The 27912-nt window shown below is 51.7% G+C and overlaps 1 protein-coding gene across 1 annotated transcript in view; it reads left to right on the top strand.

Moving 5' to 3' along the window:
* The window catches only part of LOC308119102 (titin-like), a 218988-nt gene that overhangs the window by 37200 nt on the left and 153876 nt on the right, over positions 1 to 27912 (top strand). Inside the window, 11 exon segments of the mRNA XM_080478934.1 lie at positions 3108 to 3368; positions 3451 to 3595; positions 4201 to 4369; positions 4454 to 4685; positions 5314 to 5598; positions 5700 to 5822; positions 6300 to 6506; positions 7078 to 7419; positions 8028 to 8078; positions 22558 to 26343; positions 27521 to 27799. Of these exon segments, the coding sequence (XP_080335060.1) occupies positions 3108 to 3368; positions 3451 to 3595; positions 4201 to 4369; positions 4454 to 4685; positions 5314 to 5598; positions 5700 to 5822; positions 6300 to 6506; positions 7078 to 7419; positions 8028 to 8078; positions 22558 to 26343; positions 27521 to 27799 (5880 nt within the window).

Raw genomic sequence — 27912 nt, 5'->3', positions numbered from 1 at the left:
TTAGTGTGATTTTACGTTAGTGTGATTTTATCGTTACATTAGTGTGATTTTATCGTTACGTCGGTGTGATTTTATCGTTACGTTAGTGTGATTTTATCGTTACGTTAGTGTGATTTTATCGTTACGTTACTATGAAGTTAGTACGATTTTACTGTTACGTTAGTGTGATTTTATCGTTACGTTGGTGTGATTTTATCGTTACGTTGGTGTGATTTTACGTTAGTGTGATTTTATCGTTACGTTAGTGTGATTTTATCGTTACGTTGGTGTGATTTTATCATTACGTTAGTGTGATTTTATCGTTACGTTAGTGTGATTTTATTGTTACGTTAGTGTGATTTTATCGTTTTTATCATTACGTGTGATTAGTGTGATTTTATCGTTACGTTAGTGTGATTTTATCGTTACGTTAGTGTGATTTTATCGTTACGTTAGTGTGATTTTATTGTTACGTTAGTGTGATTTTATCGTTTTTATCATTACGTGTGATTAGTGTGATTTTATCGTTACGTTAGTGTGATTTTATCGTTACGTCGGTGTGATTTTATAGTTACGTTAGTGTGATTTTATCATTACGTCGGTGTGATTTTATCGTTACGTTAGTGTGATTTTATCGTTACGTCGGTGTGATTTTATTGTTACGTTAGTGTGATTTTATCGTTACGTTAGTGTGATTTTATCGTTACGTCGGTGTGATTTTATCGTTACGTTAGTGTGATTTTATCGTTTTTATCATTACGTGTGATTAGTGTGATTTTATCGTTACGTTAGTGTGATTTTATCGTTACGTTAGTGTGATTTTATTTTTACGTTAGTGTGATTTTATCGTTACGTTAGTGTGATTTTATCGTTACGTTAGTGTGATTTTATTTTTACGTTAGTGTGATTTTATCGTTACGTTAGTGTGATTTTATCGTTACGTTAGTGTGATTTTATCGTTTTTATCATTACGTGTGATTAGTGTGATTTTATCGTTACGTTAGTGTGATTTTATCGTTACGTTAGTGTGATTTTATCGTTACGTTAGTGTGATTTTATCGTTACGTTAGTGTGATTTTATCATTACGTCGGTGTGATTTTATCGTTACGTTAGTGTGATTTTATTGTTACGTTAGTGTGATTTTATCGTTTTTATCATTACGTGTGATTAGTGTGATTTTATCGTTACGTTAGTGTGATTTTATCGTTACGTTAGTGTGATTTTATCGTTACGTTAGTGTGATTTTATCATTACGTCGGTGTGATTTTATCGTTACGTTAGTGTGATTTTATCGTTACGTTAGTGTGATTTTATTTTTACGTTGGTGTGATTTTATCGTTACGTTGGTGTGATTTTATCGTTACGTTAGTGTGATTTTATTGTTACGTTAGTGTGATTTTACGTCGGTGTGATTTTGCGTTAGTGTGAGGTTACATTAGTGTGAGGTTACATTAGTGTGAGGTTGCGTTAGTGTGAGGTTGCTTTAGTTTGAAGTTGCGTTAGTGTGAGGTTACATTAGTGTGAGGTTGCGTTAGTGTGAGGTTGCGTTAGTGTGAGGTTGCGTTAGTTTGAGGTTGCCTTAGTGTGAGGTTGCGTTAGTGTGAGGTTGCGTTAGTGTGAGGTTGCGTTAGTGTGAGGTTACGTTAGTGTGAGGTTACGTTAGTGTGAGGTTGCATTAGTGTGAGGTTACATTAGTGTGAGGGTACGTTAGTGTGAGGTTACATTAGTGTGAGGTTGCGTTAGTGTGAGGTTGCATTAGTGTGAGGTTACATTAGTGTGAGGGTACGTTAGTGTGAGGTTGCATTAGTGTGAGGTTACATTAGTGTGAGGTTACGTTAGTGTGAGGTTGCATTAGTGTGAGGTTACATTAGTGTGAGGTTGCATTAGTGTGAGGTTACATTAGTGTGAGGGTACGTTAGTGTGAGGTTACATTAGTGTGAGGGTACGTTAGTGTGAGGTTACATTAGTGTGAGGTTGCGTTAGTGTGAGGTTGCGTTAGTGTGAGGTTGCGTTAGTGTGAGGTTGCGTTAGTTTGAGGTTGCCTTAGTGTGAGGTTGCGTTAGTGTGAGGTTGCGTTAGTGTGAGGTTGCATTAGTGTGAGGTTACATTAGTGTGAGGGTACGTTAGTGTGAGGTTGCGTTAGTGTGAGGTTGCATTAGTGTGAGGGTACGTTAGTGTGAGGGTACGTTAGTGTGAGGTTGCGTTAGTGTGAGGTTACATTAGTGTGAGGTTGCGTTAGTGTGAGGTTACATTAGTGTGAGGTTGCATTAGTGTGAGGTTACATTAGTGTGAGGTTGCATTAGTGTGAGGTTACATTAGTGTGAGGTTACATTAGTGTGAGGTTACATTAGTGTGAGGTTACGTTAGTGTGAGGTTGCATTAGTGTGAGGTTACGTTAGTGTGAGGTTACATTAGTGTGAGGTTGCATTAGTGTGAGGTTACGTTAGTGTGAGGTTGCATTAGTGTGAGGTTACATTAGTGTGAGGTTGCGTTAGTGTGAGGTTACGTTAGTGTGAGGTTACATTAGTGTGAGGTTACGTTAGTTTGAGGTTGCCTTAGTGTGAGGTTACATTAGTGTGAGGTTGCGTTAGTGTGAGGTTGCATTAGTTTGAGGTTGCCTTAGTGTGAGGTTACGTTAGTGTGAGGTTACGTTAGTGTGAGGTTACATTAGTGTGAGGTTGCCTTAGTGTGAGGTTACATTAGTGTGAGGTTACGTTAGTGTGAGGTTACATTAGTGTGAGGTTGCATTAGTGTAAGGTTGCATTAGTGTGAGGTTGCGTTAGTGTGAGGTTACATTAGTGTGAGGTTACATTAGTGTGAGGTTACATTAGTGTGAGGTTGCATTAGTGTAAGGTTGCATTAGTGTGAGGTTGCGTTAGTGTGAGGTTACATTAGTGTGAGGTTACGTTAGTGTGAGGTTACATTAGTGTGAGGTTACGTTAGTGTGAGGTTGCATTAGTGTGAGGTTGCGTTAGTGTGAGGTTAGCAAGCGTTTATCGTTATGTTAGAGGTCGTGTGACGTTAGCAGTACTGGTGGAATGGTGTGCTGGCAGGGGGCGGAGCTGTGGGCAGAGGGGGTGGAGCTCCAGCCCGTGTGTCTGACGCTGCCTGTGCTCTGCGCCTGCAGCCCTCCTGGTCACGTCCATGCTGAAGGACCTGAACGCTCAGGAGAAGGACACCATCACGTTCGAGGTGACAGTCAACCATGAGGGCGTAAGCTACAAGTGGCTGAAGAGCGGCGTGGAGGTGAGGTCATCAGAGCGCTGCCAGCTCCGCAGCCGCCAGCTCACGCACTCGCTCACCATCCGGAACGTTCACTTTGGAGACGAGGGGGAGTACTGCTTCGTGGCCGGCTCCGCCGCGAGCGCCGCCAACCTCTTCGTAGAAGGTAACGTGGACTCCCAGGAAGGGGGCCGGGCCTTCAGCCTGACTCCGCCCACTGACTGTATGGTTATGTGTGTGTGTTTCAGCTCGTGTGGTGGAGTTCACCAAGAAAATCAAAGACCTGAAGGTGACGGAGAAGAAGAAGGCGGTGTTCGAGTGCGAGCTGTCGGAGCCCAACGTGCCGGCGGTGTGGATGAAGGACGGCCAGGAGCTGGACCTGTCACAAGAGAGGTGGGTTAGCCCCGCCCACTCTGAGGCGGGTTAGCCACGCCCACTTGGAGATGGACGGGTCACGCCCACTCTGAGGTGGGTTAGCCCCGCCCACTCTGCGGCGGGTTAGCCACGCCCACGCTGAGCCGGGTTAGCCCCGCCCACGCTGAGCCGGGTTAGCCCCGCCCACTTGGAGATGGACTGGTCACGCCCACTTGGAGATGGGTTAGTCATGCCCACTCTCAGGCGAGTTAGCCACGCCCACTTGGAGATGGGTTAGTCATGCCCACTCTCAGGCGAGTTAGCCACGCCCACTTGGAGGCTGGTGGACCACGCCCACTCAGGCGGGTTAGCCACGCCCACTTGGAGGCTGGTGGACCACGCCCACTCAGACGGGTTAGCCACGCCCACTTGGAGGTGGGTTAGAAGTAGACGATTTGGACGATTCATTCTTAACAACGTTTTATCTTTGTTTCTATAACTTTTACATTTTGCTTGATTTAGTTTTCTCCTTGGCATCGTCGTCTCTTCCAATCTGGAAACAGCCAGACTTTGGAAATGTGACTTCCTGTTTGGAAATGTGACTTCCTGTTTGGAAATGTGACTTCCTGTCGCGGTGCGTTCAGGTTTGTGGTGACGGCCGAGAAGTTCGTCCACCGCCTGATGGTTCAGACGCTGCGGATGTCGGACGCCGGCGTGTACTCCGTGGTGGCCGGTTCCAGCGTGTCCAGGGCCCGGCTGACGGTGGAGGGACGCGACGTCCGGATCTCGGAACCCGCCGAGCGCCACGTCACGGTGAGTCTGCTCCTCGTCAGTAAAGAGGCGGAGCCGCTGGCTCGTCGCTCGACCGCCTCTGACAACGTTCGTTCTCGTTCTCAGGTTCTGGAGAGGCAGCGGGCGACCTTCGAGTTCGAGGTGAATGAGGACGACGTGGAGGGCCGCTGGCTGCGGAACGGCGTGGAGATCCAGTTCTCCGCCGAGGAGCGCTTCAGCTACGTCACCGTGCGCCGGCTGCACCGGCTCACCATCACCGAAACCTACCGGAGCGACGCCGGAGAGTACACCTTCATCGCTGGCAAGAATCGGAGCTCCGCCCACCTGCGGGTCAACCGTGAGTCCCACTTGCACTCGGGGGTGGAGTCAGCAGGGGTGGTGGAGTCAGCAGGGGAGGTGGAGTCAGCAGGGGTGGTGGAGTCAGCAGGGGTGGTGGAGTCAGCAGGGGGCTGGAGTCAGCAGGGGTGGTGGAGTCAGCAGGGGTGGTGGAGTCAGCAGGGGTGGGGGAGTCAGCAGGGTGGTGGAGTCAGCAGGGGGCTGGAGTCAGCAGGGGGCTGGAGTCAGCAGGGGGCTGGAGTCAGCAGGGGGCTGGAGTCAGCAGGGGTGGGGGAGTCAGCAGGGTGGTGGAGTCAGCAGGGGGCTGGAGTCAGCAGGGGTGGTGGAGTCAGCAGGGGTGGGGGAGTCAGCAGGGGGCTGGAGTCAGCAGGGAGGTGGAGTCAGCAGGGGGCTGGAGTCAGCAGGGGTGGTGGAGTCAGCAGGGGTGGTGGAGTCAGCAGGGGTGGTGGAGTCAGCAGGGGTGGTGGAGTCAGCAGGGGACTGGAGTCAGCAGGGAGGTGGAGTCAGCAGGGAGGTGGAGAAAAAAGAACAAGAATACCTTTTCTTTATATTTTCAGATTATTTTCAGATTATTTTCAGATTATTTTCAGACAGTTGCTCAGTGTGTCGTTGCTCTGACTCGTCCTCAGTCCCGGAGCCGCCTCAGATCCTTCGCCACATGCAGTCGCTGTCGGTGGCGGCCGGCCGGCCGGCGCGCTTCTCAGTCCAGGTGGGCGGTTTGCCCGCCCCTCATGTCTCCTGGTTCAAGGACTCGCAGGCGCTGTCCGCCGGTTTCAAATGCAAACTCCTGCAGGACGGCGGCGAGCACACGCTGCTGCTCATCGAGGCCTTCCCCGAGGACGCCGCCATCTACACCTGCACGGCAACCAACGCTCACGGCAACGCCAGCAGCAACGCAACTCTCACCGTGGAAGGTAGAGAGAGAGAGAGAGAGAGAGAGAGATAGAGAGAGAGAGAGAGAGAGAGAGAGAGAGAGAGAGAGAGAGAGACTATTAACCCTCCCCTTCCCCCACAGTGTCAGAGCCTGTCTCTCCAGACTCCGCCCCCCTGGCTCCACCCATCGTGGTGTCTCCGCTGGTCAGCACGTCAGTGTGTGAAGGAGAAGCGGCTCGATTCCAGTGTCGAGTGAGAGGAGACGGTGAGATTAAAGTCCACTTCCTGTTTAATCCTAACGTTCTCTAACGTTCTCTCAAGTTCTCTAACGTTCTCCAAAGTTTTTCTAACGTTCTCTAACATTCTCCAAAGCTCTCTAACGTTCTCCAAAGTTCTCTAACGTTCTCCAAAGTTCTCTAACGTTCTCTAACATTCTCCAAAGCTCTCTAACGTTCTCCAAAGCTCTCTAACGTTCTCCAAAGTTCTCTAACGTTCTCCAAAGTTCTCTAGCGACTCTAAAGTTCTCTAACGTTCTCCAAAGTTCTCTAACGTTCTCCAAAGTTCTCTAACGTTCTCCAAAGTTCTCTAACGTTCTCTAACATTCTCCAAAGCTCTCTAACGTTCTCCAAAGCTCTCTAACGTTCTCCAAAGTTCTCTAACGTTCTCCAAAGTTCTCTAACGACTCTAACGTTCTCTAACGTTCTCCAAAGCTCTGTAACGTTCTCCCTGTGGCGTCCTGCAGACGTGACGATCAGCTGGTTCCACGAGGATGAGGAGATCAGACCGTCAGACGCCTTCAGGATGTCTCAGTTTGACGACGGCTGTCAGCTGGAGATCTACAGGGTGTCCTCCGAGGACCAGGGCCGCTACACCTGCAGGGCCGCCAACGGCGCCGGGGCCGCCTCCTGCTCCGCCACACTCACGCTGGACGGTGAGTCACATGACCTCGGTCCACAGGTCACCTGACTTCGGTCCACGGGCTGGACCACCACGCTGGTTCTGGAGGGAACAAGTGAAGTTCTTGATCAGAGATCAACCAGTATAGAAGCTCCGCCTCCTGACCAATCAAATCTCTTGGAAAATGACCAGCCCATTCTTAGAAGATCCTGATTGGTGCCTCACATCATAGGGGCGGAGCCTGAAAAGAATTGAATGTAAAGTAAAGGAAGACCAGACAGGAATATCTTCCCCGAACCTCTGTGTCCTCGTGTCTTCATGTCCTCATATCATCATATCCTCATTTCCCCATGTCCTCATGTCCCCATGTCCTCATATCATCATGTCCTCATATCATCATATCCTCATTTCCCCATGTCCTCATTTCCCCATGTCCTCATATCCTGATGTCTTCATGTCCTTGTGTCTTCATGTCCTCATATCATCATGTCCTCATTTCCCCATGTCCTCATATCATCATGTCCTCATATCCTGATGTCCTCATGTCCTCGTGTTGTCCCTTCCACACTCGGCGCCACCTCAGCGATGACTTTAACATGAAGTCCTTGAACACCCCGTTGCAGGACGGACCGCGGCCGCGCCGCGCAGCCTCGCGTTCGCTCGGAGGACGGCGCCGGTCTTCCTGCAGCCCATTGCCAGCTGCACTGTGCTGCACGGCGAGGTCGCTCGCTTCCACGCACTCGTCTCCGGCTCGCCGCCACCGGACGTACGCTGGTTCCACGACGGGCAGCCGGTGCGACCCGACAAGAACCTGGTGTTCCACTTTGACGAGGCCGCCGGCGCCGCCACGCTCATCATCGTGGACGCCTTTGTCGAGCACGCCGGCCAGTACTCCTGCAGGGCCGCCAACGCCGCCGGGGAGGTGGCGTGCTCCGCCATGCTCTCCATCAGCAGGGAGGACGAAGGTAACGGCTGAATACTGCTCCTAAACCTCCACCTCTTCCTCCACCTCCTTGATCAACAACACCTCCTCCTTCACTTGCTCCTCCTCCTCCGGCTGTACTGAACACAGAACCCAACCAGAACCCTTCTAACCTCTGATCTCACTTTGTGTCGGCATGTTGGACTTTGGGATGCTTCTTCCTCCTCCATCACCTCCTCCTCCTCCTCCTCCATCACCTCCTCCTCCAACTCTTGCTCCTCTTTCACCTCCCGTTAAAACCATTTGTTGAGCAGTGCGATGCAGCTGAGGAACCAGAAGCTGTGCTCACCATCCAGATGTTCCTCAGGAGGTTCCGGGTTTTGACCTGCTAGAAGTTATTTTGATCTGGTTATTCAGGAAATGTCCTCCAGAGGACGTCTCGTATCTGAAATAACATCTGAAGGAACAGAACCTTCTAGAATTCCTCTCCAAGTCAAACAAGCACATGAAGGTGTTGAACCAGACGGGGTTCTGTCACCATCTAAATGTTCTGCTGCGGCGCTTTAGAGGCTTGATGGAACGAGACTTCTGAATGGTACCAGAACCTGAACCTGGAGATTCATGATCTAACCAGATGTTTCTCCTCCACAGTGACACATGTCCGAGAGCACATCGAGGCCCGCATCGAGCAGGAAGTCAAAGGTAAGCCTCCACCTCCACCAGCTCCTCCTGGGTTCTTCTGGGTTGACCTGGGTTCTCCTGAGTCTTTGTGGGTTGACCTGGGTTCTCCTGGGTCTTTCTGAGTTCTCCTGGGTCCTCCTGGGTCCGCCTGGGTTCTCCTGGGTCCTCCTGGGTTCTCCTGGGTCCTCCTGGGTTCTCCTGGGTGCTGCGGTGTCATGAGGGCAGCACGGACAGTTTGACCGGGTTCCTCCCTGGCTGGGTCGGGTTCTCACTGTGACAGTCTGCTGGAGGCTCCTGGAGGTGGATGCATGTGGACCCTCGGCGACTTTCAGAAGTCTGACGGCGCCGAGCCGCCGGGCTCCTGGTCTGCATGTCCTCACGTCCAGGTTCTCTCCCGGTTCCTCTGCAGACCACAACGCAGCAATTTGCCTGTTCAGTGTTCCTGACTCTTGGCATGTGAAGGTTCCTCTGATCTTCCAACAGAAATCTTTTAAAGCTCCCGGACTTAAAAGATACGAAGGGTTTTTCTTTCTGTTTCCTGCATCTGGAACCGGGTTCCTTCCTCCTGCAAAATATTTCTCCGCCTGGCTTGCAGATAGTGGATGTGACTCCTGTGGTTTGCTTTGGAAATAACACCCGTAAAACTATATTAGTTCGAATAAACGCCTTCTCACCCTCTTGTCCAGCTTCATGACCTTTGACCTCATTGTGGAGACTCATGCACTGCTTAAGCTCAGGGATTAGAAAGGGCGTTTATTCTCCTGTCTGCAAGTCAGCTGAGGAATATTGTAGTGACAAAGCCTGAGCAAACATCCAGAAGTCAAAGACGTGAATGTGAGAAGCCCAACGTGGAAAAATGCTCCTAATGATAATTAAACAATTTATGTTTTGAAGAAATTTCCACAGACGATGGATCAAAACTTCCTGCAGGTTTCTAATAAAAAGAATCAAGTCTTGCGTTTATTCGAACAAATATGGTGAGTGAACTTATTTCTTCCAGCTTTGTGACTCCCAGCATGCATTTCATTTCCATTCATGATTCATTCATGGTTTCCTCTCCGGTTCCCACGGAGCCTCTGACGGATCTCTGCTTCTCTTCACAGAGATCTTCTACCAACAAAGTCACGCAGGAGCAGCCGCCGGGCCGGTGGCGGCAGAACTCTCCGGCGTTCGGCCGCTGAGAGCCGCTTTCTCCGACACGGAGGACTTCCTGGACCACGGCCTGGTGTCGACCAACCGCTGCTCCAGCAGGACGTCCTCCGTCAGCTCCTGGACTGAAAACATGAAGCCGTCGTTCACCAAGAAGTTGAAGTTCCAGTCGGTGCTGGAGGGCGACCCGGTAGAGTTACGGTGTAAACTGGTGGCGTTCCCTCCGCCCACCCTCCTCTGGTTTCAGAACAACAGGTCCATTGCTAAAGAGCAGCGGCGCCGAATCTGCACCGACAGCAGAGCGCACCTGCACACTTCCTGTCTGGTGATCGATAGCATCCGAGAGAAGGACTCTGGTAGTTATAAGGTGATGGCGCTAAACTCGGAGGGTTCCGCCGAGTCCACCGCGTCGCTCTTAGTCTCGCTGAGAGAAGAGCAGTCGGCCAACTACCTGGGCTTCGTCCGACGCTCCGCCAGAGCCCACCAGAGTGTAGACACCATGGCAGAGCAGAGGAAGGAGCGTAAGATTCGGGTGGAGCTGCGGTGTGTCGGGTCTCCGTTTGACAGGATGTCCAAAGTTCATCAGGGAAGGTTTCGGTCTAAAGGCAGTCTGGTTCGTACCGTTTACTTCCGGTCCGGTTCACACTCGAAAGAGAGCAAGCCGGATCAGGAGTCTAAACATTTGGAGACGGCATCCGAGCGTGCGCCGTCCCCTCCGCCCATGTTCGAACGGTCCGAGTGCTTTAATGATAGGTTGAGTGATGTTTACTGCGACCGGCGCACCGGTACCAGGTTCAGCGATAAGTTCAGTGATCGGTGCAGCGACCGGTACAGCGAGAGGTTCAGCGACACAGAGAGCCTCCACAACGAGGTAAGAACCAAACTCACCACGCTGCAGAAAGCCGTCAAGCAAAAGAAGAGACTTTCCATCTCCACTATGTCCTCCTCGGAATTTGACGTGGAATCGGTGGCCAGCGAGTCGAGCTACGCTGATTATGTAGAAAAGCTCCGGGTGAAGCCCGCCTCGCTGCCCGACGTCCAGCATTTCAACCGACCCTTCGATTCAGGAGAGGGTCACATGGGTGGGATCGCAGGTAAAACCTCCGGCAGGGAGCCGCCGCAGCGTCGCATGAGACACTCGTTTGAACCTCAGTCCCGGACCAGAGCCATCCAGATCATGAGAGGTGAGCTGGTTGAGACCTTCTTGCCACCGACAGAAACAACATCAAGCATGATGCCCTCCGACAGAGGTGAGGAAGTAAGAGCAGAGAGCAACGCTGATTTGAAGCAGAGGACAGGGGGACATCCAGCTGTGGTCGCTGGCACTCACAAGGTGGAGACCACCAAGGTGGAGACCATCAAGGTGGAGACCATCAAGGTGGAGACCACCAAGGTGGAGATGAAGTCGAGTCACCCCAAAAGTGATGTGCACTCTGAAAACGTAACAAACCAGGAAACTGCAACCAGAAGCAAAGAGTGTGAAAGAAGTGCTCCAACTGAGGAGGAGGTCGCTCGTGTCATCGAGTCAACCAGGACGAAGCCACTCAGGGACTTCTTCAGAGAAACCCCAGAAGACACCAGGGAGCACAGAGGTGAGTACCTGAGGGAACCGTACGAGAAGAGCCTGGAGGCGGCGCAGAAAGAGTGTGAGGACAAACTTCTTGCGCTGAGGATCCACAAATGGCAACAAGGGAGTCGGATGTCAGAAAAGGAGAGACTTCAAACTGAAGAAGACCTGTCCCCACCCGCTGAAGCTCAGTACATGGAGCCCACAGGCATCACGTCCACACAGGAACTGGTGGAGACACGGGAAACTGGAGGTACGGCGGCAATTCCCCCCTCAACTCTTCACAAATCGCCCAGAATGGAAGGACAATCTCAATGTCCTAAAGAGGACAAACCCAGAGAGTCCCTGATGACTAGGGCAGAGGACAAACCCAGAGAGTCGTTCAGGACATGGGGAGAGGACAGACCCAGAGAGTCCCTGATGACTAGGGCAGAGGACAAACCCAGAGAGTCGTTCAGGACATGGGGAGAGGACAGACCCAGAGAGTCCCTGATGACTAGGGCAGAGGACAAACCCAGAGAGTCGTTCAGGACATGGGGAGAGGACAAACCCAGAGAGTCCCCCAGGACATGGAAAGAGGACAAACCCAGGGAGTCCCCAATGACTAGGGCAGAGGACAAACCCAGAGAGTCATTCAGGACATGGGGAGAGGACAAACCCAGAGAGTCCCTGATGACTAGGGCAGATGACAAACCCAGAGAGTCCCCGATGACTAGGGCAGAGGACAAACCCAGAGAGTCGTTCAGGACATGGGGAGAGGACAAACCCAGAGAGTCCCCGGTGACTAGGGAAGAGGACAAACCCAGAGAGTCCCCGATGACTAGGGGAGAGGACAAACCCAGAGAGTCGCTCAGGACATGGGGAGAGGACAAACCCAGAGAGTCCCTGATGACTAGGGCAGAGGACAAACCCAGAGAGTCCCTGATGACTAGGGCAGAGGATAAACCAAGACAGTCCCCGATGACTAGGGCAGAGGACAAACCCAGAGAGTCCCCGATGACTAGGGCAGAGGACAAACCTAGAGAGTCCCCAATGACTAGGGCAGAGGACAAACCCAGAGAGTCCCCCAGGACATGGGGAGAGGACAAACCCAGAGAGTTGCTCAGGACATGGGGAGAGGAAAAACCCAGGGAGTCCCCGATGACTAGGGCAGAGGACAAACCCAGAGAGTCGTTCAGGACATGGGGAGAGGACAAACCCAGAGAGTCCCTGATGACTAGGGGAGAGGACAAACCCAGAGAGCCGCTCAGGACATGGGGAGAAGACAAACCCAGAGAGTCCCTGATGACTAGGGCAGAGGACAAACCCAGAGAGTCGCTCAGGACATGGGGAGAGGACAAACCCAGAGAGTCCCCGATGACTAGGGCAGAGGACAAACCCAGAGAGTCCCCAATGACTAGGGCAGAGGACAAACCCAGAGAGTCGCTCAGGACATGGGGAGAGGACAAACCCAGAGAGTCCCCGATGACTAGGGCAGAGGACAAACCCAGAGAGTCGTTCAGGACATGGGGAGAGGACAAACCCAGAGAGTTGCTCAGGACATGGGGAGAGGACAAACCCAGAGAGTCCCCGATGACTAGGGCAGAGGAAAAACCCAGAGAGTCCCCAATGACTAGGGCAGAGGACAAACCCAGAGAGTCGCTCAGGACATGGGGAGAGGACAAACCCAGAGAGTCCCCGATGACTAGGGCAGAGGACAAACCCAGAGAGTCGTTCAGGACATGGGGAGAGGACAAACCCAGAGAGTTGCTCAGGACATGGGGAGAGGACAAACCCAGAGAGTCCCCGATGACTAGGGCAGAGGACAAACCCAGAGAGTCGCTCAGGACATGGGGAGAGGACAAATCCAGAGAGTCCCTGATGACTAGGGGAGAGGACAAACCCAGAGAGTCGCTCGGGACACGGGGAGAGGACAAACCCGGAGAGTTCTCAATGACTAGTCGAGAGGACAAACCCAGAGAGTCACTCAGGACATGGGGAGAAGACAAACCCAGAGAGTCCATGATGACTAGGGAAGAGGACAAACCCAGAGAGTCACTCAGGACATGGGGAGAAGACAAACCCAGAGAGTCCATGATGACTAGGGAAGAGGACAAACCCAGAGAGTCCCCGATGACTAGGGGAGAGGACAAGCACAGAGAGTCATTCAGGACATGGGGAGAGGACAAACCCAGAGAGTCCCTGATGACTAGGGGAGAGGACAAGCCCAGAGAGTCCCCGATGACTAAGGGTGAGGACAAACCCAGAGAGTCCCCGATGACTAGGGGAGAGGACAAGCACAGAGAGTCCCCGAGGCCACAGCAGACCAGATCAACCAAAGAGCGGTTCTTTGGTGATGTTGTAACACCTGACATCAGAGAAGCAGAAACATCTGAGATGTATGAAGAAGAGGGTCATCGGGGGTCTTTCAGGACTCAGGACCAGAAGAGTCTGGAAGCTGAACGAATGGAGTGTGAGGAAAAACTTCTTGCACTTAGGATCCGGAAATGGCAGCAAGGCGTGCGAATGTCAGAAGAGGAGGCTTTTCACCCAGAAACTGACCTCCCAATGCCGGCACCTGAGGAACATGCTCATGCCCAGCAGGAGGTCGTGGGGGAACCTGCAGAACGTTCCACCATACACATATCAAGGTCACCAAAAGTGAGAAGTAGATCCAAGCAGGAGGACTCGGTTGTAACCTCAGTGAAGACCAGATCACAAGAGATGGAAACTGGAACATCGGTTACATTGTCACAAAAATCACCCAGAACGAGGGCAAGAACCGCAGAGGGGCATCTTGAACCGTCACAAAGAACCAAAGCCAGAGCAGAGAAGATGTTGTTTGAGATGGAAAAAGAAGAGCAAGAACTTCAGCTGTCCATGGAGAACTTATCTGAGCTGAAGAATGAAAGTGAGAAGTTTGTCAGTGAGGAGGAGGCGTTAACTCAGCGGATTATGAAATGGCAACAAGACGTGCTGATGGAGCAAGAGAAACCGGCAAAACTGGAGTCCAACTGGGTGGAGGGTTACCAGAAGACCACCCAGGCTGGAGAAGATGCTGCAGAGTCATTTCCACACCCTGATGTCCACCAGGGAAAAGCCAAAGAGAAGTCCATGACGATTGATGAGGTGTCTTCTAGTTTCCAAGGTCAGGAAGGTGTCACGATGCAATGGCCACCAGTAGAAGGACTTCCTCCAGAAGAGTCGACGGAGGGCCTCGAGACTCGGCTGCAGAGGGACAGCGAGTACTTTGTGAGTGAGGAGGAGGCTCTGGCTCAACGGATCCTGAAGTGGCAACAAGACGCTGTTGAACAGGACGAAGTTGCTGAGCTGGAGTCCGACTGGACGGTGGACAGTCAGTACAAACTGTCCGGCTCCGTCATACCACTGGAGAGTGAACTCCAACCTGGTGGTTCTCCTCTTCAGACCCACTCTGGTGAACCTCCACTACCAGCTGCACCAACAAAAAGACCTTCACCTGTCCAACAGGTTGAAGCAGGTGAAGGAGAGACTGGTGGTTCCTCTTCCATAACCAGGCATTCTCCAGTAGGAGCAAATTTAGAGGGAATGTCTGTCCCTCCTGTCAAAGACCAGAAGCCTGATCAAGCTTCTCCAGATCAGAGACATTCTCCAACCAGTGGAACCTACAAAGGGTATGAACTTCCCTCTGCTCGTGGCGAGAAGCTTCAGCCTTCCAGAGAGTCTCGGTCTGTCAGGAGAAGCTCACCGAGCTGCCGCCCAGACAGAGATCCTGGAACGGAGGTGGAGGAGGACTTTCCCTTGATGTCTGATGAATCTGACAACCAACGCTTCCAGTCAGAGGTGAGGAAGGAAAGAGAAATGAGAACAGAGACGGGGGCTCTGAGAGAGAGCAGTGGACCGAGACAACAGAAAGGTTTTGCAGGTCCAAGCTTGGAAGAAAGATATTCTGTTGAATCTAAACTAGTTGGTGAAATAAGCGCCGAAAGGAGAGTCGAAGAAAGATCCGTCATAAGGGAGAGAGTTTACGAAAGTCGAGAAGCAAAGAAAGGGAAGGAAGAAGAGTGGCTAGCCGGAGGCTCCCGTCCAGTGTTTGTGAAAGAAACTTCTTCAGTCACAGTAAAAATCGGTGAGATGTCAGAGTTCACTTGCCAGTTCCAGGGAGAGCCACTTCCTGTGGTCACCTGGCTGAAGGACGGACATCCGTTGGACCACAACCCTGATTATGACATCATGACCAAAGCCAGCAACTCCAAGCTGACAGTCTTCTACCCGACAACAGATCACCAGGGTTCTTACGATTGTGTCATATCCAATAAACATGGGAAGTCCATCTGCGGTGCCACGCTCCACATCTCGGACAAAAAGCTGTTGATGACTTCAGAAGTAGAACCCCAAGTGTTGCTCACAGAAGAGCAAGACAGTCAGGAGATCCACAAGGAGGTTCAGACCTACGTAGATTCAGCCAAAGCGACTCTTCAGGTTCCTCAGGCGGTGGTCCACAAACGCCTCTCCTCAGAGGAACCGTTCAGCTCTTCTCCGGTCGAAATACGAATCACCGCTGCCACGCCCATCCCCGAGATGATGGAGGAAATGAGTGAGGAGACACCTCGGCCCCTCTCCAGTAAAACTCCTGACATAGCGACTGACGAAGCAGCCTGTCAGACCGTCAAACACAAATTCACCTTCTCCTTCGATGCGGTTGGCGAGGCTCCTCGTGTGGCGGCTGGACTAGAGAATGTCTCCTGCTCAGAGGGCGACACGGCCGTGTTGGAGTGTGTCATCATCGCAAAACCGGCTCCTGAAGTCACATGGTTCTGTGACGATGTTTGCCTTGAAATCACGGCGGAAAAATACAGAGTGGAAGTCGATGATAAAGTGCACCGCCTGTATGTCAGCGGTCTCAAGTACACCGATGCAGGTGTGTACAAATGTGTTGCGAGAAATAAGTTGGGAGAAGCCACCACTAGCTCAGACGTGTCACTTCAGATGAAGGACACTGCCGGAGACAAAGGTTTTGCTCCATCTAGAACTGTGAGACAGTCTCCTGAGAAACCCACCACGTTCCACAAACCGGCCAACACCCATATGGAGGAACTCCAGACTTCACGGACTCCATTGGGTCTGCCTGTCAAAGCTCCCAGATCTCGAGTTGGACCTCCAAAGGAAGCTCCCACGATATCTGGATGTGGTCTTCCATCTTCTGCAGCTGTAATAAATGTTTCTCAGATGAAACAGGCTTTTGAGTCAGACTCACCGGGGACGACGCCTCCTTCCCCTCCGGAGCTGAGGAAGGAGACACAGTTTCCAGAGGAGCTCATACCTGCTGTGGCCTCGCCTCCCCAGCAGCAGGAACGAGTGACTGAAGCTGAAGCCACACATGCAGAACATCCTGATCAGCTAATAACTGTGTTCACAGCAAACCCAGGTACCCCACCCAACGCCCCCCGAACTCCACCCGAGTCTCTAGAGGCCTCCCAGATCCCCGAGTCGGAGGACGCAGCACATCTATCAGGAGACCATGAAGTGAGACAGTTTGTTGAGAAGGTTCAGGATTCTGTGGAGTTGGTGAGGCCAATGCCACTGAAGCCCCTCCAACCTTCTGAACAGGTGGTGCAGGAGCCTGAAATAGCAAAGGAGGGGAGAGAACACACATTCGGCCGCACCAGCAGCTTCATTCCCTTCCAGCCTGAGAAAGTTCCTGTGGTTAAACGTTCCGTCTGGACTGAAGGAGCCGTCAAACCAAAACGACATTCTGTCAAAGCAGAGCAAGAACATCCTTCTGAGGGATCTTTGTCTGTTCATATCAGCTCTGAAGCTTCTGGGACGGAGGAACCAGTCGGTCCTCACAGGGCCAGAGTTGTGGAGGGGTCAGAGGAAGGACAAGAGCTTGAGAGCAAAGGACTTGCCTTCGTACCACATCTCGAGCCTGTGGGTGATGAAGACGATGTCTCTGGTGTGGAGCTCATTTCACTGTTGGAGCTCTCGACGGACAAGGGAATACAAGTGGAGCTGATCTCAATCCCAGAGCCCTCGATGGACAGCGGCGTCTTTGTTAGCATGCCAGAGTCTCAGAATGAGGAGACAGAACAGTCAGAGTCCACAGCAGTTGAGGAAATCAAGAAGGAACATGACAGGATTGACATTCAGCCCGTTGAGCCTAAAGTCGATGCCAGAGAAAACCCATTTGGTTTGTCTGAGGACGTGGTCGTCTACCGAGAGCAGGAAGGTCTCTCAGCGTCAACCGCTGAATCTGATGGAGCAGCTGGTGGAGCAGCCGGCTCCATGGAGGAAGAGGAGGTGACGTTCGGTACTGTCTATGACTACTACAACCCTCCGACCGACTGGGGGCGGCCGCTGTCACCGGAGTCCGAGATGTCCATCGAGATCGGCAGCACTGTGAGCGAGGAGATAGCTGAGGTGGCCGAAAGGTTCTACACTCCAGGTTCCTCAACAGAGGTCTCACAACTGATTGCTGAGTCTTCCCCCTCTGCCAAGTCTCCCTTGTCCTTCCACACCCCTTGTTCTGATAACCTCGGTGGATTCATGACCCCTCAGGAGTATCCGTTCTCTCCTGTAGAGCAGAACAGAGCCTCAACTGGTGACTCCAGTGAGATGTTCTTCTCACCGGTTCAGTTCTTGACCTCTCCTGCTGATGAGAGCTTTGAACCAGCAGATATAAGTGTGGATGAAAACCGATTTGTCACCCGAGGGGGAGGCTCTTTGGGACCGGTTCAGGAGAAGGTTCAGGGAATCCCCCCGGCCTTCCTCAAACCTCTCGTCAAGAAAAGAGTGTTTGAGAACGATTCGCTGACCTTCTTTGCCGAGGTCTTCGGTCTGCCTTCCCCCAAAGTGAAGTGGTTCTGCAACAAAACCCAACTGCTGGCGGACGGCAGGATAACCATGGAGCGAGACGGAGACGGTATCTCACTAACTATTCACAACATCACCAAGGCCGACCAGGGAGAGTACATCTGCGAGGCGCTCAACTACGTTGGGGAGGCCAGGAGTGTTGCGTTAGTGGTTGTGGTATCACAGGATGTGAGGTTCATCCCCGCTCCACCCGCCGTCACCCATCAACATGTGATGGAGTTCGACGTGGAGGAAGACGACTCGTCCCGTTCTCCGTCACCGCAGGAGATCCTCCTGGAGGTGGAGTTGGATGAAAACGAAGTGAAGGAGTTTGAGAAGCAGGTGAAGATCATCACGATTCCCGAGTACACAGCCGACAACAGGAGCATGATCATATCTCTGGACGTGTTGCCGAGTATTTACGAAGAAGGCACCGTGGACTTTGTCACTCAGGAGCACGACGACCTGAAAATAGCATTCGAGGTCACTGAAATGCCTCCGAGGTTCATCAATCCCATCTGTGACATGGAAACTCCGGAGGGCACCGCAGTCATGTTCGAGTGCTCGCTGATGGGAATTCCTTCTCCCATCGTGTCCTGGTTCAAAGGTGACAAAAAAATCCCCCACAACAACAAGAAGTACTCGCACTCGTCTGACGGAGACAACCACTTCTTGAAGATCAGCAGGGTCACCACCCAGGACAGCGGCGTCTACACCTGCAGGGCCATCAACGTGGTTGGAGAAACTCTGTGCCGGGCCTCACTGGTGGTCTTAAGTGCACAAGTGTTTTCGGGGAAGACCAGAGGCCGGGAGCTCACCGCCGTGTCACTGGGAAGCGCCAAACTCCAGCCGCAGAAGTTTGACTTGATGGTCGGAAGCACGTCATTCGACGGCGAGCAGGTGTCGGAAATCGAGCTGGAGTTCGAGTTTGAGCAAGAAGCCGACGAGTCTCAGCGGGCGGTGCGGTTAGTGGCCAACACCGACAAGGAGACCAGCGAGCAGGGAGAGAACTACGTCAGCATTAACTTCGACGTGTTTGCGGAGCCAGCGAAGAACGACAAGGTGGAGTTCAAAGGGAAGTCGTCTGAGATGTGTAGCTTCCAGTTCCAGGTCACCGAGACGCCTCCAAAATGTGTTATTCCCTTGACTAATGTTACCGCGGCGTCCGGGACGCCTGTTATCCTCCAGTGTCTCGTAACCGGGAAACCGAACCCCACGGCCGAGTGGTACAAAGACGGAGAACGCGTGACAGACAGTCGCTGTATCGTTCAGGAGAAAACCGCCGGCCACTTCAACCTGCTCATCACCAACGTGACTCTGAGCGACGCCGGCGAGTACAAGTGTGTCGTCCACAACTCAGCCGGCTGCACGGAAACCTCGGCGCTGCTCAAGTTGTTTTAGACAAGATGGTTCACCGCGGTTCACCGGCGCCTCCAGTTCTCAAAATGACCCTGTGGTTCTCCGGCGCCTCCAGTTCTCAAAATGACCCTGTGGTTCTCCGGCGCCTCCAGTTCTCAAAATGACCCAGTGGTTCTCCGGCGCCTCCAGTTCTCAAAATGACCCAGTGGTTCTCCGGCGCCTCCAGTTCTCAAAATGACCCAGTGGTTCTCCGGCGCCTCCAGTTCTCAAAATGACCCAGTGGTTCTCCGGCGCCTCCAGTTCTCAAAATGACCCAGTGGTTCTCCGGCGCCTCCAGTTCTCAAAATGACCCTGTGGTTCTCCGGCGCCTCCAGTTCTCAAAATGACCCAGTGGTTCTCCGGCGCCTCCAGTTCTCAAAAAGAATCGTTTGAACACTTAAAAGCTTCTTTCTCTTGTTGTGTCGGTATTGTTTACATGGTTTCGTCAGTTTAATCAAGTTTTGCTGAAACCTGATTTCCGTGCGCCGCTGCAGCGTCTCGGTGGCAAACTGCCTGCTGAAGGTTTAAATCCCGACCAGCAGGGTCCAGGAGGAGATCCGCATCAGTTCTCTTGTGTTTCGCAGACGGTTTGCTTTTCCTCGACACGACAACGTTTCAAGTGAAAACGCATTTTTGTTTCAGAAAACTTTTGTATTTACACGTTTTGAAAACTGTGTCCGTTTCCACGGCAACAGCAGAACCACAAAAAGCGTTGTAGTTTTCATGTTGGTCCACTAGTTGGTGCTGTTGTTAGTTTTAGTAAATAAAATAAAACCACCAAATTGGATTGTTATTATAGTGACTGTCAAAATAAAAGTACCAAATTGGATTGTTTTTATAGTGACTGTCAAAATAAAAGTACCAAATTGGATTGATATTATGATGACTGTCAAAATAAAAAACCCAAGTTGGATTGTTATTACGGTGATTGTCAAAATAAAAGTACCAAATTGGATTGTTTTTATGGTGACTGTCAAAATAAAAGTACCAAATTGGATTGATATTATGGTGACTGTCAAAATAAAAAACCCAAGTTGGATTGTTATTACGGTGATTGTCAAAATAAAAGTACCAAATTGGATTGTTTTTATGGTGACTGTCAAAATAAAAGTACCAAATTGGATTGTTATTATAGTGACTGTCAAAATAAAAGTACCAAATTGGATTGTTATTACGGTGACTGTCAAAATAAAAGTACCAAATTGGATTGTTATTATGGTTACTGTCAAAATAAAAGCACCAAGTCCAGGAGAACATGGACTGGGAGTCATGACTCCACGGAGGAAACGCTGTTCTGGTTGGCTCTACTGAGCATGTGCAGAACTACTAGTTGGTACCACCGTGGGAGTTGAAGCGTGTTCAGGGACCGTTGTGTCAACGGATTTCAAAACGCCACAAAAGTTTCGCGTTTTCACTTGAAATGGTTGTGGTGTGAACGGAGCCTGGTTCTGCTGCTCTCGTCTGTCTCTGTCTCTCACGACATTGTTCTCTGGAATCACCATAGCAACCAGTGGCAGCAGCTGATTCCACTCGTGTGCTCATGCAACTGGGAATTGATCAAACTACAGGTTGGCGACGGGCCGCCACGTTAGCCTCATTCGCTTCATGAAAACTACAGCGTGCCGGTGGGAACGTTCCAGATGAATCAGATTCGGGTGGAACTTTCCCACTGGGAAATGCACTATTAGGAAAGTTCCCAGTTACTGTGAATAGCACAGTGAAACGGGTGTTTGTGATTGGCTGACACAGTGAGGGCGACCAATCAGACGGCAGCAGCTGCTCACACAGGAAACCGTGGTTCTTTTCACGTTTCACCACAGTTGTAATCGTGTTGGTGTGTTCGCTCGCCGTGTTTCCTGCTCACTGAGGAAAACTTGTTTTATTGATTCAACTTGGGGGAAACTGTGTTTGTGTTTTGTGGCAGGTTGAAGGTTTGAGTCCTGGAATGTGGAGAATGTGTTCAGTTTAGTTTCACACCAGTGGATTCAGTCTGTTTTCAGACATCAAAGGGGAAAGTCCTGATGTCACAGAGACGCATCATTTCATTAGTCTTTCTGTTTCACTTTGTTTTTCTTTGAAAATCTAATCAGTTGAAGAATTCTTAGTCTGTACTGTGATTTCATCGTCACTATGGAGCGACTTTAGTGAAGAACTCAGAAAGCTGCTCTTGTGTTCTTCTGGCTGATTCTGAGGTTTTGTGGGATTTTTGAAGAAATGACGGATGTCTAATTTAAAAAAAACTGATCAAACTGTGAATCTTTTTTTTGAATTAAGTTGGATGTAAATACGTGTGAAGAAAATCCGTTTTGTGCTTCATTTGTACAGACGTCACTTTGGTTTGTAAAATAAAGGATTTGATGACGTGACGACGTTCAGCGGGTTTTTCTTCATCAACAAAATCAAACCATCAACAAACAAAAAGCCTTTTGCTCGCGACTATCTTCGCTGGGTTAGCATTAGCATTTGTTCTTTTCTTTATTGTCCAAATGTCGCCGTCGGAAACAAACTAATAAAAACAAACGTAGATATTGAATGAAGATGTTTCAGTTTAAATGTAGTTACTCTTAAGAATTGTAGACTTTTAATTCATTTTAAAAGTTGTGAAAGACTTTCTGGGCTGATTGAAGAGTCACTATTAATGTAAATAATCTTACTGGTTCATAGGAGAGCTGAGTCACATGGTAACTGGTCCCTTTCAACATGTTAGCATTAGCATGTTAGCATTACAGCAGCTAACGTACTGTTATCAATGTCAACATGTTAGCATTAGCATGTTAGCATTACAGCAGCTAACCGTACTGTCAATTAAACTTTATTCATAGAGCACCAAACACAACAGTTGTTTCTGGGAGCTTCTAACAGAGAAAAGAGAAAAACCAACTAATCAACATGAGCAGCAGATTAATTTACGACTGTGGGAAGAAAAACTCCTCGAACAGGAAGAACCTCTGTAGAACCCAGAGTCAGAGGTGTCATTCATTTACACATTACTATTAGCATGTTAGCATTACAGCAGCTAACATACTGTCATCCATTTCAACATGTTAGCATTAGCATGTTAGCATTACAGCAGCTAACATACTGTCGTCCATTTCAACATGTTAGCATTAGCATGTTAGCATTACAGCAGCTAACCGTACTGTCACTCATTTATATATTAGCATTAGAGCTAAACGTTGCGTTGTCTCGTTAGCGTTCTGTCTGCTCACGTTGACAATCTCAGCATTCGTATTCTAAATCAAACTTGAAATATTTTGCTGGAGGAAGCAGCTGAAACAGTCTCGCAGCATTAATGGTGGATTATGGGTATTTTAAGTGTGTACGACTCATTGATAACGACAACGCTTGACTTGCAGGAAACCAGGTGACGGTCCTGAATGTTCTCAAACACTGTGGCAGAACGTCTCAGAGAATCTGGAGTCCAGCTGTGGAACCGTCACACTCTGAACACGTTCCAACACCAGAATGTTTGTTAGCGTGTCGTAGACCAACCCTGATGAGAAGCCAGTCTGTTGACCTGTGTGATGTTCTGTGATGAAAACGTTGTTGTGAGACTTGCTCAATGTTTCCCGACAGAACGTTCTAGCACCACCGTCACCACCGTGGAGGAACGAGAGGAAACCTTCTTCACTGGTGTCCAGTTACCACAGAAAACCAAAACACTTGAACTCAAGCCAGAATCCAAACGTTACTCTTCCACGATAGAGAAGAAAAAAGAAAAACCAGTTTTCCTGAGCCAGCTGGCGCCGGCGGCCGTCGCCTCCGGGGAAACCGCTCGCCTCACCGTGAGAGTATCCGGTTCCCCGAAGCCGAGCGTTCGGTGGTCGCACAATGGCAGAACGATAACGAGCTCCTCGGCGTACAGGCTGATCGAGGAGCGGGAGGATTACACGCTGGTCATCACCAAGGTCACGTCCGAGTACCAGGGCCAGTACTCTTGCACGGCCTCCAACCAGTTCGGCCAGACCACGTGCACCACCTACCTGGAGGTGAAGCAGCCGGACGTGAGCCAGGCGGAGAAATGGGTGGAGAAAATGTTTAAGATCTCCGGTCAACCCCCGACCTTCACCGTCCAGATCCAACCCGTTCGGTGCTCGGAGGGGGGCGAGGTCTCGTTTCAGTACCGAGCCGGAGGAGATCCAGTACCTGATGTGACGTGGTTCAGGGGGGCCGTCCAGATCCAGCCTGGGCCAAACTGCGTCATCGTAGCTGACCCAGGCGGATCCGGCTCCGTCAGCATTCAGGGCGTTACAATGGGGGACGGTGGCTTCTACACATGTAAAGCCTCAAACCAGTTCGGCGAAGCGTCTTGTAGTGCCGAGCTCGTGGTCGTGAAAGAGTCGGTTTCTGTTTCGCAGAAACAAGAAGTAACCGTAGTTCAGAAGAAAGGTTACAAGGTGTCAGTGACCGAACAGGCAACCGAGTCCCGTCTGTTCCAGGTCAGCCTCCCGGGGCAGGACAGACCCGACCAGATGGTCTACACCATTGGAACCGAAGACCGGCAGATCGTTCAAAGTGAGCAGGTGAGCTCCCTCAGGGAGGTCGATATCTCTGCCGCCACCGTCCACCGCGAGAGGCTGACCCAGCAGGCCGCTGTGCTGCAGGCTCATGAGGTGGAGGAGAGGGTGACGGTGGTCCCGACGCGCCCCCCTCAAGCGTCCGCTACCCCCGGTAAGCAGCTCCACATGGCGGCATTCACGTCGTCTGTGGAGGAAAGCCAGGACCTGATGGAGCAGCACTGCGACCGCATTCAGAGCCCTGAGGTCATCGAGCTGCAGGCCGCCAGGGAAAAACGGCAAAGTGTGATGTCGGCGATGGCCGAGGAGCTCACGCCGCTTTCTACCGTCAACACAGAGCCGCTGGCCGACAGGCGACCTGCCGTCATCAAACCCACATCGGAGCCAAAGCACCTGGTCAGCGGGCACCAGGTGGAGTCTCAGCTCTCCATGTTGAAGGAGCAGTCCGAGGACATTCCCGGAGCAGAGCAAGAGAAGGGCTACAAGGTCAAAGAGGGCGTTAAGATTTTATACTCGGCCCAGTCTGCCGAGAAGCGGGTGCTCACCGAGGGCCACACCGCCGCGTTGACCACGGCCGAGTCCGCTGTCAAGTCCCCCGTAAGCAAAGAGCAGCACCGACCGGTCCTGGCCTCGGTCAGCGAGTCCAAACAGACTCTGTCCAAAGAGGCGGAGTTCAGCCTCCAGAAACCTGCAGAGGAAGCGGCTCGGCGGAGGAAAGACCAGGTCCTGAAAGGAGCTCCGACCACCGAGGAGAAGCAGATGCTCCAGGCTGAACCCACCCAGCAGCTGCCCAGTCTGGACAGCGCCACCTCCGTGCAGACGCAGGTCGAAGGAGAGCGGGTTCTGCACCTGCAGGTCATCACTGATCAGGACTTACTTCCTTCTGAGTCGAGCTTCACCTGCGAGAAACCTGCACCTGAGCAGGTGGAATCCAGCAAGAGTCCCGCCCTGCTGCACACTGTCAGCCAGGACGAGCAGAGGACGGTGGTCTGCGAGGACACGTCGCAGTTCGAGGCTAAAGCCTCGACCGCCACAGCACAGCCACAGAAAGAGCCTCAGACCCTGCTGCACCTGCAGTCCACCTGCCCGGTGGAGGCTCTACCCAAAGAGGGCATTCTCACCATGGAGAAGCCCGAGCAGCAGGTGGCAGCGCAGAGACAGGAGACGACCAGGAGCCATGCCGCGATGTCAGAGGAAAGGAGGGAACTCGTGGCGGATTATCACTCAGAGCTGGATCAGTCCGTTACCGGAGTCCAGTCTAAAGTTGGAACCGAGCCGAAACCTCAAAACATCCTCCAGCTGTCCCACCAGCCGATGCAGCTGCCCAAAGAGTCGCCGCTCGCCAGCGACGTCAAGCAGCAGCGAGCCCTGGTCCAGAAGGAGGACCGCTGGAACGTGATGCACGTCACCAGCGTGGAAGACCATCAGACCTTGGAAGAGGGCCACGCAGACCGTCTGTCCGCCGTGCACAAGTTCGTCGGTCAGACGGCCGTGGAACCCATAGCGCCCGCCGAGCCCATCCAGATAGAGGAGAAAGAAATCTCCACTGAGAGCAGCGTCCTCTTGGAGGCGGCGCAGCAGGACTTTGCTGTTCAGATTCAGGAGGGTCAGTCGGTCCGGCAGTCCATCGTGATGGACGAGAAGCGAGTCCTGACCGGTGAACTTTCTGAAGAGATTGTCAAGTCTCAGTCTGTCAAAGTGGCTTTTGGCACGCAGCCCAAACTGTCCGTTATGGCGTCAGAGTCTCGAGACAGCAGCACTCTCCCCAAAGAGATGACCTTCGTTGTTCAGGTCCCGGCGCCGTCCAGCCTGAACATTCGGCATCAGCTCAGAGACGCTCTCCAGTCGGCGGTGGCCAGCGACCAGCCGGTGCTGCTGGCTGATGTTATTGGACGCCTACAGGCTGTGGAAGTGCAGGAGGTGAAAGTCCAAAAGGAGCCCAAACGGGCCTTGTTCACCTACCTGGTCACAACCACAGGCGCTCCGATGGAGATCACGCTGGCTTTCGAGGGCAAATACCCTCAAACCGCCGACCTGAGAACGGAGCTCCAGGCAGCTTTCCACTCCATCGTTTACCAGGAAGCGCAGGTCTTAACCTCGGAGCATCCGGGCACGACGCAGCTCGACAAACCCCAGAGGGCGCAGGTCGGCTCGGCTCGCTCCAAACAGGTGCTGTCCTCCACGGTGGAGACGGTGAACGTGGCTGAGAGCGCAGTGGGCTTCACCGCCGTCACATCTCAGGCCGCCGCGCTCAAGACTGAGTCCAGAGTGTCGGTGGAGAGTGCCGCGACAGAGCGGCAGGTCATCGTGCAGGAATCCAGGGCCGCGAGGCTGGACCAGTCCGTCTCCTCCCGGGTCCAGGTCTCCACAGAGACTCGAGTAGCCTTCGAGCAATCGGTGCAGGTTTCCCGACAGGAAGTGAGGTCAGTGACGGTGAAGAGTCAAGAAAAGGATGTAGCAGTGGCTGTGGTCACTGCCGTCCGGCCTCCTGCCGCCGTCCCCTCGGTACAGGAAGAGGTCGTAGACTTCAGACAGGAAGTGTTGACTGAGGAGATCACGGTCTCCAGCCCCGAGGTAGTTGCCCCCCTCCAGGACTTATCGGTGGAGGAGGACAGCCGAGTCACACTCAGCACCATTGTCAAGTTCGTCTCAAAGGTCAACTGGTTTTTCAACGGGCAATTGGTGAAATCTGGCAACGAGTTCAAGTGTTCCAAAGACCAGGACACTTACACACTGCTAATCCACAAGGTTGTGAAGGAGAGGCACCAAGGAGAGTATGTATGTGAGGCTGAGAACGAGGCCGGCAGGACCACAACGTCTTCAAGACTCACTGTAGTCTCACGAGGTTTGACAACAGGAAGAATCTCCCCTCATTCTGTCATTCATTCATTCACTCCTTCATTCGTTCACTCCATCCCTCAACTTTCTTTTTCTCCATCTTCTTCGTGGCCCAGCGAGGTTCGGATGGTACTAACTCACCGTGTCTGTTCTGTTTTGAACCGTAACGGCCCGGCGGGCCTCGGCGCCACGCTCCGAGCCCGGCCGCGGTCGTCATGGTGATGGACTCATGGTGTCTTCATGATCACATGTGCATGTTCAGTTCTCCGTCACCGTCCTTCAGGTCCATCCTCCGCATGCTTTCAGGGCTTCGACATCACTTCATCTTCCTCTTCCTCCTTCCAGCTGGGGCCACAGCGCCCCCTAACTCCTCCCAGGCACGTTGCAACCTCTGGGCTCATCCGCCCGCCGAGACAAACCGCAGTAACATCAGAACTCCTCCGTCAGTGTTCTCACGCCTCCACCAGCAAAACCAAAGACCTGCTACACAAAAGCTGGATTTTAGCATTCAGACTAAAGTCAGCATTCATCATGTCAAACTGATGTTAAAGGTTTTAGAGACACGTTCAGATCAGAGACACCAAAAGTAATGTGAGACAAACCTGAAGCCAAACTAAACAAAATACTGTGAAAATAACTTTCATTCAATTCTTTTGTAATTATTTTCTTTTGTTATAAAAAATTTAATATCTGAGCTGTTTTGTTTGATTATTTTTTAAATTTGAACTGATAAATTATGTAAATGAGAAACAGTTTGAATATTTCATAGGATCATATTTTGTGGGTTTATTGGGACCAGATGTCGTCATCATGTCTGTGGGCGGGGCCAGCAGCTTCAGCCAGCCAATCAGGGCCGCAGCTGTCAGAACAAATTCTTTTCTATTTTTGATCTTCAGTTTAATTTCAAAACTCTAAAGTTGTAAAGATAAGTCCAGTGTCTCCAGTATAGTAGAAACATTGTGAAGGAGGAGAAAACAAACAAACAACCTGTTGTGTGGTGAAACCCTGAAGCCTTGAAGACCTCCACCCGTTCTGGAGTTACTGCGTTTTGTCCTCGGGGGCCTTTTTTCTCTTCCACAGTCACCTACCATTGCCGCACATCCCACCATCGCCGCTTATGATCCGTCGCTCTGTTTTCCCGCGGGTGGCGAGCGCCGAGGCTAACGTTTGTGTGTCTGCCGCAGTGCCGCCGGTCTTCACGCAGAAGATCGTCCCTCTGGAGATCAACGTCGGCGGCCACGCCAGGTTTGAGTGTGACATCGCCGATGCTCCGGACGTGACTTTCAAGTGGTACCGATCCGGTGTGGAGGTGCGGCAGGGCGAGAAGTACCGGATCGTCAGCCGCCGCGCCGGCTCCTCGCTGGAGCTCGTCAACCCGGTCAAAGCAGACAGCGGCGAGTTCAGCTGCAAGGCGTCCAACCAGCACGGCGTCGCCAGCTGCTCCGCCTCGCTGGTCGTCACCGGTAAGACCCAGTCGGGACGTTTTCCTGCTTCCAGCTGTTGGTGTGTCGGAGAGAGAGAGAGAGAATTATATCCACGCACTTCTGAAGCTGAATCGTCACGATGCAAAGTAGAA

Source organism: Lipophrys pholis (assembly GCF_963383615.2).
Source record: "Lipophrys pholis genome assembly, chromosome: 13".
Taxonomy (NCBI): Eukaryota; Metazoa; Chordata; class Actinopteri; order Blenniiformes; family Blenniidae; genus Lipophrys; species Lipophrys pholis.
This window is presented reverse-complemented; position numbering and strand designations above follow the sequence as displayed.